Here is an 11,740-nt window from a genome sequence, read left to right as displayed (position 1 = left end):
AGGTCTTTTATTGTCTTAATACGGATGATTTTGGCATACAGCTCATGAAAATCCAAAATTCCTATCTCACAAAATTAGCATATTTCATCCAACCAATAAAAGAAAAGTGTTTTTAATACAAAAAACGTCAACCTTCAAATAATCATGTACAGTTATGCACTCAATACTTGGTCGGGAATCCTTTTGCAGAAATGACTGCTTCAATGCGGCGTGGCATGGACGCAATCAGCCTGTGGCACTGCTGAGGTCTTATGGAGGCCCAGGATGCTTCGATAGCGGCCTTTAGCTCATCCAGAGTGTTGGGTCTTGAGTCTCTCAACGTTCTCTTCACAATATCCCACAGATTCTCTATGGGGTTCAGGTCAGGAGAGTTGGCAGGCCAATTGAGCACAGTGATACCATGGTCAGTAAACCATTTACCAGTGGTTTTGGCACTGTGAGCAGGTGCCAGGTCGTGCTGAAAAATGAAATCTTCATCTCCATAAAGCTTTTCAGTAGATGGAAGCATGAAGTGCTCCAAAATCTCCTGATAGCTAGCTGCATTGACCCTGCCCTTGATAAAACACAGTGGACCAACACCAGCAGCTGACACGGCACCCCAGACCATCACTGACTGTGGGTACTTGACACTGGACTTCTGGCATTTTGGCATTTCCTTCTCCCCAGTCTTCCTCCAGACTCTGGCACCTTGATTTCCGAATGACATGCAGAATTTGCTTTCATCCGAAAAAAGTACTTTGGACCACTGAGCAACAGTCCAGTGCTGCTTCTCTGTAGCCCAGGTCTGGGGAATGCGGCACCTGTAGTCCATTTCCTGCACACGCCTGTGCACGGTGGCTCTGGATGTTTCTACTCCAGACTCAGTCCACTGCTTCCGCAGGTCCCCCAAGGTCTGGAATCGGCCCTTTTCCACAATCTTCCTCAGGGTCCGGTCACCTCTTATCATTGTGCAGCGTTTTCTGCCACACTTTTTCCTTCCCACAGACTTCCCACTGAGGTGCCTTGATACAGCACTCTGGGAACAGCCTATTCGTTCAGAAATGTCTTTCTGTGTCTTACCCTCTTGCTTGAGGGTGTCAATAATGGCCTTCTGGACAGCAGTCAGGTCGGCAGTCTTACCCATGATTGGGGTTTTGAGTGATGAACCAGGCTGGGAGTTTTAAAGGCCTCAGGAATCTTTTGCAGGTGTTTAGAGTTAACTCGTTGATTCAGATGATTAGGTTCATAGCTCGTTTAGAGACCCTTTTAATGATATGCTAATTTTGTGAGATAGGAATTTTGGGTTTTCATGAGCTGTATGCCAAAATCATCCGTATTAAGACAATAAAAGATCTGAAATATTTCAGTTAGTGTGCAATGAATCTAAAATATATGAATGTTAAATTTTCATCATGACATTATGGAAAATAATGAACTTTATCACAATATGCTAATATTTTGAGAAGGACCTGTAACAGTCAACTAACATGGGAGCGACAGTCAACATGTAGCATTCCCAAGGATCATTAGCAGTGTACTTACTCTTTGGAAAGATTAACAGTATGGTTTGGCTTTGTTTCTTTTTTTACAATGAATAAAATGTTGTATTTTGAAAAAAAAAAAACTTTTCTTCTTTCTGCAGCTTTTAAATCCAGCCAGAAAAGTTTTTTTTATTGGACAAGTGTTAAGAGGCTTACATATACTGAACAATCACATGACTGGTAGAATTTAGGGTTTTTAAAGGTGTATTTGAATTGTTTTTAAGGGTGAAATTATTATACAACAAACAACTTCAAAGATCTTTAAAAAGTAGTACTAAGTGGCCAAGTTTGAAGGTGCATGGAAATTTTCTGTAATTCACATAGGGACAAAAGTCACACATTGAGCCACCTCCACTAACATTTATATGAATATGCCATAGTAAGTTGCATGGACAATCACATGCTTTTGTACCAGTGAGCATGCTTCTGGCTCAGTGCCCTTCCAGAAGCTTAATGATAATGTGTTTTATCCAGTCCAAACCCTTCACTGAATCTGTTTTTTGGGATCATTGCCATGTGTCCCAGTTTTAATCATCCAGCTGTTGAGGGGAATAAAAAAAAAAATGAGTTTGTTTCTTCTCAGTTATTGCATTCACTTTATACAATGCACCTGTAGCACTGGCAGTGAAATAGCCCCACAGGATGATGCTGCTACCACCATGCTTGACAGTGTTGGGTTTGAATGCCATACCTTAATCCAAACTATCGACATCAGAGGAAGCAAAACTAGTAAATGACCAGAAACTCTAAGGCCCCATCATAAACTGGAATATGCTGGAACACCAGTGTTACTGGCCACGGCGAAGCAAACATTACATCAATATGGACATGATGCTGACCCAAGAAATCAGCACATTTACTTGCTTACAAAGAGAAACCCATTGCATTTGGTAGAAAACGTTTTAGGTCATATTAGAGAAAGGTCGCGCTATATGAACCTAATGACAAACATATTTGGAGGAATCAAGATGATAAGGATGGTGGTGGAAGCATGCTGAGGGCATGTTTTGCTGCCAATGGTAGGAAAATAGAATAATGACAATGGTGGACAACATCCAATTCCCCTTTAAAACTGCTAGACAGTTCAAATCTGGATAGAGTTGCTTATTCCAACAGGAAAATGATCCCTAGCACACATCAAAACTAGTTTTTTGGTATTTTAGGACTGATTTTTTAAGTTTACCCAGGATTCCTACACATTTTATTCCAGACTCAGATTTCCCAAGTCAATTTTTGGCAACCTATAAAGTATTAAATGCAAAAGTTTGTGACAAATGTATCAGTGTTTCCATCAGTTTTGGTTAAATTCTCTCTAGTCTTGCTTTTTACTATATGCTGCAGATTCAGGCTGTATTGGCATATTTTCTCTTCACTAATTTATCCAAAGGTTAAACGGGAAATCTTGTTTTCAAACAATAATAAAAAACAATTTCACAGTTCCGTATTTTATTCTGATTTATTACCAAGTAAACAAACAGCGAAGAAGGAAAAACTGCATGTATCGTCTCATTTAATTAGGAGCACAGACTTTTACTGTAAAATGGATCAGAATATTGCAGAAATACAAACATATTAACAAAGGTGGTGTCAACATTATCCACACAATCTATTTTACCAAAATGTTGTGGATTTGGGTAAAAACCTGCATCAATTCAAGTCAGTTCATTACATTCAATAAAACACAGCGACAGAACTAATGCACACAGCAAACTTGCAGGAAAAGTTCCAAAACATTTTATTCCTTTATTACCCATCATACATGAATGTCACAATTATACCAATATACAGAAAAAAAAAGTTTTAACTACCCCAATTTCAAAAGGTTTAAATAAAGCAGGGACAAATCAGTTAATAAAAAATCTGAAAGTTCTGCTGAGACCACAACCAGCCCAGGCCTTAAATCAAAGGATAAAGAAAAAGAAAAAAAAATCTATTTATGATAATTAATCTAGAGGAAGCTTCCTTTAGGATTGCAGCTTTGATTTCTAGATGTTGGACTGTCCCAGGTTCACCTTGGAAGGAAGTGGCCCAGCCTCTTCTTTTGGATCCTTGGAGGTGATGATAATCAGAGAGGATTGTGGGTAAGGAGTCAGTTTCTGCTCTTTGATACAGTCGTTGTCCCCATAAATGCTCAGTTTCTAAATGGCAAGGGAAATAACAGAGAGAGACTTTCTGAATTTGGGTTTGCATGTTAATCCAATCAGATCAGGTGCGGTTTATGCAGGGTTTACACAGTGACATCAACATGTATATTCATACCACAAACCCATCCATTTTCTATACCCGCGTCCTTAATACTGGGTCGCAGGGAAGCTGGTGCCTATCTCCAGCAGTCTATGGGCGAGAGGCAGGGTACAACCTGGACAGGTCGCCAGTCCATCGCAGGGCAACACAGAGACACACAACCATGCACACACTCATTTATGCCTAAGCGCAATTTAGACCAATTAACCAACCAGTCATGTTTCTGGACTGTGGGAGGAAGCCGGAGTACCCGGAGAGAACCCACGCATGCACGGGGGGGGGGAACATGCAAACTCCATGCAGAAAGACCCATGGCTGGGAGTTGAACCGAGGACCTTATTGCTGCAAGGCAACAGTGCTACCAACTGTGCCACAACAACTACTATTGCTACCACTGTGGTATGCATTTGTATTCAGTCCTTTTAACTCCAAAACCCCTGAATAATAAACCAATGAACTGACTGCATATAGAAGTCAACTCATTGCTAAATAAAGCCCACCTAAGTATGGAAGAACTTTTAACCCGACCGACAACTTGACTACTCAGCTAAACCGACAAACTAAATATTACAGTGGCAGCAGCAAACTGTGGGGAACCTTTCTGAATATAAACATTTTTTGCAAAGCACCACGTGCATGTTATAAACTTTGAAACAAACAATCTGTCACAGAAATTACTGGGACATACAGTAGTATGTCTACAGTCTGTAATTTACAGTGAAATCTAAAAGGTCAACATCTCTTGAATACTGTAGCTTTTAGAAGCGGTTATTTTCTGGAAAGAAAAGCTTCAGGATTTTGGAGAATTTTAAAATGGAAAAAAAAAGTCAAAACAAGCAACAGTTTACACACATAACCAAGAAACCAAAACAATAAAATCTCACAGGGCTTACCTCAGCGGGTACATATTGATCCACAGCAGTTGCCACAGTAGCGCAGCAGATCCAGATCAGGACCAACACAGACAGAATTAAAGTTGTTGTTAGGATCCACCCAGGCAGCCAGGGGTTCCTGTGGAGAGAAGTACAAACAGTTAGCCTGTGTAGCTCCTGTGTAGCTCCACAGAACGTGGAACCTTGGTGCCGCTTATGTCAGGCTCTGCTAAGACAACAGAAATGTGCAAACCTTGACAGGCAGGTGAAAAGGTTGTATCCGTCATCATAGCTGCGGTCACCAGTCAGATCTCTGTCTCTCTCTTGGATTAAAGCGTGATGGTATTCTTTGTAAATAGGACTGCTCAGCCTGGGGACTTGAAATTGAGAATTATAAAAGATAAGTGGTGTGCTTGGATGTTTCATCTTTACAGTCCCTTGGCTGTATTTCTAGATCTGATGAGAAACATAGGTTTTAAGTATTAAAACGATTTTAAATGACATTGGATAATATTTCTTATAATATTCAATTCACTCATTTCTAATCAAAACGTACAATATACTACAGCAATAACGTAAATAATACACTCATCTTGATGGTTTACAAGTTAAATTTGTGATTCTAGGTTGGAAGATCAAACCAAACACTCAACTTCGGTGATTTCCGAAAACAAGAACTGGGTCCACTATTTTGAATATATTTTGGATATACACTTATCAACATAAGGTCACAAATAAACATACATTAATATTGTAATAAATGCCCTTTAGCTAGTTATCTTTGACCATATGCTTTCTGTTGCCATCAACAAGCTTCTGGCAGAATTTGTTTCAATTGGTTGCTTTCGAGGCAAATTTCCAGCTTGTAAACTAACCCAGATATTTTCCATAGGATTGAGGTCGGGGGCTTTAGGAAGGCATTTCCAGATACTCTGTATTAACCTGCTTGATCTATTCCAAAATAAGTGGTAAACAGTTTTAATGTTGTGTCAAAGTTGACACAAATAAAAGGTGCACCTTCAGGCTTGATAAATTTACAGGTACCCACCTGGACAAACCAAATGCCTTCAGGAGGAAGGCTTTATGCTCAGAGGAAACAAACCTGTTCAGCCACAACAACAAGAAACACATGGAGGAGTCAAAGGGAGGCTTTAAAACCTGCATCAGCTGTTTAATATGGTGGTAGCATCGTAATGCGGTAGGGGGCCACAGGCACCTATAGTGGTGCAAGGGCTTGGTGAAATTGACTTAAGATTTTTTCTTGATATTGTGTTGTATTTATTGCAATAATGATCAAAGTGACAAGAAAGTAATTAAAAATGTATCTGTCTTTTTGGCTATGCTTCATAGCATCAACATTTTCTTTATACACTAGTTACATTAAGCAGTGCCACTGTACCTCTAAACAGGACAGAATAATTGCATTAAATAATACCTTAATTATTTTAATTTGTATTGATTCTCCCATGGAAACAACTGTAGAAAGAAATGTTTGACAGCTCAACAGCTTCAGGCCCAAACGAGAGACACAAGGCCATCCCCCAGTGGGCCCACCACCTGGAGGGGGAACTGTGAGGGACCGGTGCAAAGAGGATTGGGCGGCGGACGAAGGTGGAGACCTCGGTGGCCCGATCCCCGGATGCTTAGGCTGGCTCTAGGGACGTGGAATGTCACCTCGCTGGGGGGAAAGGAGCCTGAGCTTGTGCGGGAGGTCGAGAGATATCGACTAGAAATAGTCGGGCTCGCCTCCACGCACAGCGTGGGCTCTGGAACCCATCTCCTTGAAAGGGGCTGGACTCTCTTCTACTCTGGAGTGGCCCACGGGGAGAGGCGGCGGGCAGGGGTGGGTTTGCTTGTTGCCCCCCAGCTCAGCCGTCTCGTGTTGGGGTTTACCCCAGTGGATGAGAGGGTCGCATCCCTGCGCCTTCGGGTTGGGGACAGGTCTCTGACTGTCGTTTCGGCCTACGGGCCGAGCGGTAGTGTGGAGTACCCGGCCTTCTTGGCATCCCTGTCAGGGGTGCTAGATAGTGCCCCTCCCGGGGACTCCATTATTCTGCTGGGGGACTTCAACGCCCACGTGGGAAACGACAGTGACACCTGGAGAGGCGTGATCGGGAGGAATGGCCTCCCTGATCTGAATCCGAGTTGTGTTTTGTTATTGGACTTCTGTGCTAGTCATGGATTGTCCATAATGAACACCATGTTCAAACATAAGGGTGTCCATCAGTGCACTTGGCCCCAGGACACCCTAGGCAGGAGGTCAACGATCGACTTTGTTGTCGTATCATCAGACCTTCGGCCGCATGTTTTGGACACTCGGGTGAAGAGAGGGGCCGAGCTGTCCACTTATCACCACCTGGTGGTGAGTTGGATCTGCTGGAGGAGGAGAAAGCCGGACAGACTTGGCAGGCCCAAGCGCATAGTGAGGGTCTGCTGGGAATGTCTGGCGGAGCCCTTGGCCAGGGATGTATTCAACTCCCACCTCTGGGAGAGCTTTGACCAGATTCCGAGGGATGTTGGAGACATAGAGTCCGAGTGGACCATGTTCTCCACATCTATTGTCGATGCTACTGCCCGTAGCTGCGGCCGTAAGATCTGCGGTGCCTGTCGCGGCGGCAATCCCCGAACCCGGTGGTGGACACCGGCAGGAAGGGACGCTGTCAAGCTGAAGAAGGAGTCCTATCGGCTGTGGTTGGCTTGTGGGACTCCTGAGGCGGCTGATGGGTACCGTGAGGCCAAGCGTTTCCCGGCCCGGGCTGTGGCAGAGGCAAAAACTCGGGCCTGGGAGGAGTTCGGTGAGGCCATGGAGAAGGACTACCGGTTGGCCTCGAAGCGATTCTGGCAAACCGTCCGGCGCCTCAGGAGGGGGAAGCAGTGCTTCGCCAACACTGTATAACGTGGGGTTGGGAGGCTGCTGACCTCAACTGGGGACATTATCGGGTTGTGAAAGGAGTACTTCAAGAAACAGAGGCTGGGGACTCGGTGTTGGACTCTTTCATCACCCAGGCTGAAGTCACAGAGGTGGTTAAAAAGCTCCGCGGTGGCAAGGCTTCGGGGGTGGATGAGATCCACCCTGAGTACCTCAAGTCTCTGGATGTTGTGGGGCTGTCATGGTTGACACGCCTCTTCAACATTGCGTGGCGGTCGGGGACAGTGCCTCTGGACTGGCAGACTGGGGTGGTGGTCCCCCTTCATAAGGGTGACCGGAGGGTGTGGTCCAACTACAGGGGGATCACACTCCTCAGCCTCCCTGGTAAGGCCTACGGCAGGCTATTGGAGAGGAGAGTCCGGCCGATAGTCAAACCCCGGTTTCAGGAGGAGCAGTGTGGTTTTCGTCCCGGCCGTGGAACACTGGACCAGCTCTATACCCTCTACAGGGTACTCGAGGGTGCATGGGAGTTTGCCCAACCGGTCCACATGTGTTTTGTGGACCTGGAGAAAGCATTCGACTGTGTCCCTCGTGATGCCCTGTGGGGGGTGCTCCAGGAGTATGGAGTTGGGGGCCCTTTACTAGTGGCCATTCGGAGCAGCAGTTTGGTTCGCATTGCCGGCACTAAGTCGGACCTGTTCCCGGTGCATGTTGGACTCCGGCAGGGCTGCCCTTTGTCAGAAATCCTGTCCATAAAAGTTATGAACAGGATTTCTAGGCGGATTTCTAGGCGCAGCCAAGGGCCAGAGGGTGTCTGGTTTGGAGACCAGTGGATTTCGTCTCTTCTTTTTGCAGATGACGTGGTCCTGCTGGCCCCATCTAGCCAAGACCTACAGCATGCGCTGGGGCGGTTCGCAGCAGAGTGTGAAGCGGCTGGGATGAGGATCAGCTCCTCCAAGTCCGAGGCCATGGTTCTTGACAAGAAAAGGGTGGCTTGTCCTCTTCAGTTTGGAGGGGAGTTCCTGCCTCAAGTGGAGGAGTTTAAGTATCTCGGGATCTTGTTCACGAGTGAGGGAAGAATGGAGCAGGAGATCAACAGACGGATCGGAGCGGCTGACGCAGTAATGGGGGCGCTGTGCCGGTCTGTTGTGGTGAAGAGAGAGCTGAGCCGAAAAGCGAAGCTCTCGATTTACCAGTCGGTCTACGTTCCTACCCTCAACTATGGCCATGAACTTTGGGTCTTGACCGAAAGAACGAGATCCCGGATACAAGTGGCTGAAATGAGCTTCCTCCGTAGGGTGGCCGGGCACTCCCTTAGAGATAGGGTGAGGAGCTCGGCCATCCGGGAGGGGCTCGGAGTAGAACTGCTACTCCTCCACATCGAGAGGAGCCAGTTGAGGTGGCTCGGGCATCTATACCAGATGCCTCCTGGACGCCTTCCTCGGGAGGTGTTCCAGGCACGTCCCACCGGGAGGAAGTCCAGGGGACGGCCCAGGACACAGTGGAGGGACTATGTCTCTCGGCTGGCCTGGGAACGCCTTGGGCTCCCCCAGGAGGAGCTGGAGGAGGTGTCTGGGGAGATGGACGTCTGGGTGTCTCTGCTGAGCCCGCTGCCCCCGCGACCCGGTCCCGGATAAGCAGAAGACGACGACGACGAGCTCAACAGATTAAAAAGCAACTATGTCATTGACACTATTAGTTTTTGGGGTTAGCAAACATCAAATAGAGTTAATTGTTATCATGACAAATTATTTTTATCACAGTAATCTTTTTTCCCCCCTGATTATGGTAAAAGGTACAATGATTGCCCATCCCTAACTGGTGAATTATACAACGTAGATAGAATAATGAAGGAGGAGGGCTGCATCCAAATTCTCAAACTTTCCCTCAGATCAGCACCTTGAGAGTTTAACTTAAGACACAGTTGAGTGTTCTAAAAGGAAAGTATGTTTTGTGTGTTGGAAGGGAAAAAGCAGAAAAACTTTAAGCCCAGATTTAAACTCTACTGAAAGATACGGGCTGTACTTTAAAGCCAGGCCTGTGCCAGGAAACCAACCAATTAAAATGGTCATAAACCGCACATAGCTTCTTAAATGTATAAAAGTGGACATGCACGCCCATGAAGAATCCATAAAAACTTCAGACCTGAAGAGTTTATTACAACATTTTACATTTGTTCTAAATAAACTCATCTTTGGACAAACATTGAAGACCAGGGTATAAAAGAATAAACTGATGTGCTTACAGCTCTTCTGAGGCTCCTCCTTAGAATCTTTGTCCAGTTCAACATGGGCGAAAAACCTAACTTGTGGTTCAGACTGGGAAACAAAGGAGATTGTATTTTTGACATTTGTTAAATAAATAAAAAAGACTAACGAGGTCAGTTTTATTACAACCAGTCACCAAGCTTTGCTGTTTTCAGCACAATACCTGGAAAACAACAACTTTCCCATCATCAGCCTGAAGGTAGAACGTCCAGGTGGAAGTGATGAAGCCTTGGGCTTGACTCATTACATCATCCCAAAATCCTCTGACCAAAGTCAGTGGATACAGAAGATGAATCTTAGGCATCATGGCCTCCAGCTGTTTAGAAAATAACAGACTCAGCATGCAATCATTTCTTGAGAGATATTCTGCATCCAGTCAGCTACCGATATACCTGATCCTGACGCTGCTCAGCAAATGGAAGCTGATTGTGACAGCCCATGTTGCATGCATACTGCTCATCAGGCTGGGCGTAGGCTTCCCGGCAGGCTGCATGAATTTGGAGTAAAAATCATGAAACGGGTTTAGAAGCAAGCAACAGAATATATAACAAAATATATAGAGCAAGTTTTTGTTGATTAATTGGTATGCAGGGTTCCTACTCATATTTCATGTCAAACATCTATACTTTTCATGATTAAACATTTCCGAATTTTCAAAAGGACATTGCTTGACATGAATAGAGAATGTCACCAAGCTGAATGGAATACAAATACGATATCACATTTTGTCACATTAGAACTAAAAACTTCAATGTATTAATAGGGGAGTTTATGTGGTAGACCCACACAACGTAGTAGATAATCGTGATGTGGAAGGACTTTAACAAATTTTTAACGCTTTTAAACAAAGATACTAAAATGTGTAGTTGCGTAAGTATCCTTTTCTTTCCGCTTCATAATTATGCACTACTTTGTTTTGGGCTATCACATAAAACCCCAGTAAAATACATTGAAGTTTGAGTTTGCAACGTGACAAAATGAAAGGGATGTGCAGCCCCATCCTACGGGCCTTAAACCTGTGGGTGTGAGCTCAAAGTTTCCCTAGGCTTACTTGATTCACACTCAGATTTGGTCTGATTTAAATCGTCGCTGTCGCGGACAAAGTGACAAATGGAGAACAGACGGCAGCCTCGCTGACAGGCGTACAGTTCCTCCTCCTGAAAACAAAAACAAACCAAAGGACCAGTTGATATCTCTGCGAGAAATGACGCACTTTATTACATACAATTCATAATTTCGAACAATAATACATCAAACGATAGAACAGGAGTTAAATAAACCAGCCTCCTTCGCTAAATTGCATAACGTTAGCGCAAGCTAGCTGACATAAGCAAGGTAAAAGTACTCACCCGTGGATACGTGTGCAAACTGTATGTCATTCCGCATGATTTATGGCAGGACGCTGTGTTTCCTAGAACGCTGTCAAACACGTCTGAAGACGCTAATGTGCAAGCAAATAGGACATAAAGACCCAAAACATTGCCAAAGAAAGAAAAGATTCCCATTTTGCCTGTAAAAACCCAAACAAATCAACTCCTCTTCCTCTTCCACCCTAATCGGGACTGTAATCTCGCGATATTTTCTACATTTAAGGTTGCGTTTAAGGACTCCTAAACGAGTGTTCATCTTTTTGACAGAGCTAATTTCTACCTAACTACGACCTGGGATTGTAACATGAAATGCAATTTATTATATACTATTTTTTTATATTAAAGATTTGGAAATTTTGTACAAAAAGACACGAATTATACAGTAAATTTAAAAAAAGGTAGCTTATTTTTTAATAATAAGACCAGCCTGAATATCAAGAGTGTATGAGTTAAAACAAAACATATGATATACAAACAAAAAACGTAACAAAACATAGCTTTTTTTTTTTTACTAATTCATTTCAAAAAGATAAACTTAAAATAGGATTGTTACACACAGTGATCTATTTCAGGCATTTTTGTTAATTTTAATAATCAC

General features: G+C 44.0%; 1 protein-coding gene across 1 annotated transcript; it reads right to left on the bottom strand.

The window, feature by feature from the left end:
* Positions 1 to 2,962: 2,962 nt before the first annotated feature.
* tmem59 (transmembrane protein 59) lies at positions 2,963 to 11,340 on the bottom strand. Its single transcript, XM_047368473.1, has 8 exons — positions 11,122 to 11,340; positions 10,824 to 10,929; positions 10,165 to 10,259; positions 9,936 to 10,088; positions 9,751 to 9,823; positions 4,890 to 5,013; positions 4,658 to 4,775; positions 2,963 to 3,658 (listed from the first exon to the last, which is right to left on the bottom strand). The coding sequence occupies exons 1-8, from the start codon at positions 11,275 to 11,277 to the stop codon at positions 3,506 to 3,508; spliced, it is 978 nt and encodes a 325-aa protein (XP_047224429.1). The 5' UTR covers positions 11,278 to 11,340; the 3' UTR covers positions 2,963 to 3,505.
* Positions 11,341 to 11,740: the final 400 nt, after the last annotated feature.

The sequence above is a fragment of the Girardinichthys multiradiatus genome, chromosome 6 (genome assembly GCF_021462225.1).
Source record: "Girardinichthys multiradiatus isolate DD_20200921_A chromosome 6, DD_fGirMul_XY1, whole genome shotgun sequence".
Taxonomy (NCBI): Eukaryota; Metazoa; Chordata; class Actinopteri; order Cyprinodontiformes; family Goodeidae; genus Girardinichthys; species Girardinichthys multiradiatus.
This window is presented reverse-complemented; position numbering and strand designations above follow the sequence as displayed.

Bases quoted from the DNA above. Each gene is read 5' to 3' on its own strand.
- tmem59 (XM_047368473.1), bottom strand. From the start codon at position 11,277: ATGGGAATCTTTTCTTTCTTTGGCAATGTTTTGGGTCTTTATGTCCTA. The intron at 10,930-11,121 runs GTGAGTACTTTT...TTTTGTTTTCAG, and splicing joins GTTTGCACACGTATCCACGG to GAGGAGGAACTGTACGCCTG. The intron at 5,014-9,750 runs GTAAGCACATCA...CTCAATTTCAAG, and splicing joins GGAGGAGCCTCAGAAGAGCT to TCCCCAGGCTGAGCAGTCCT.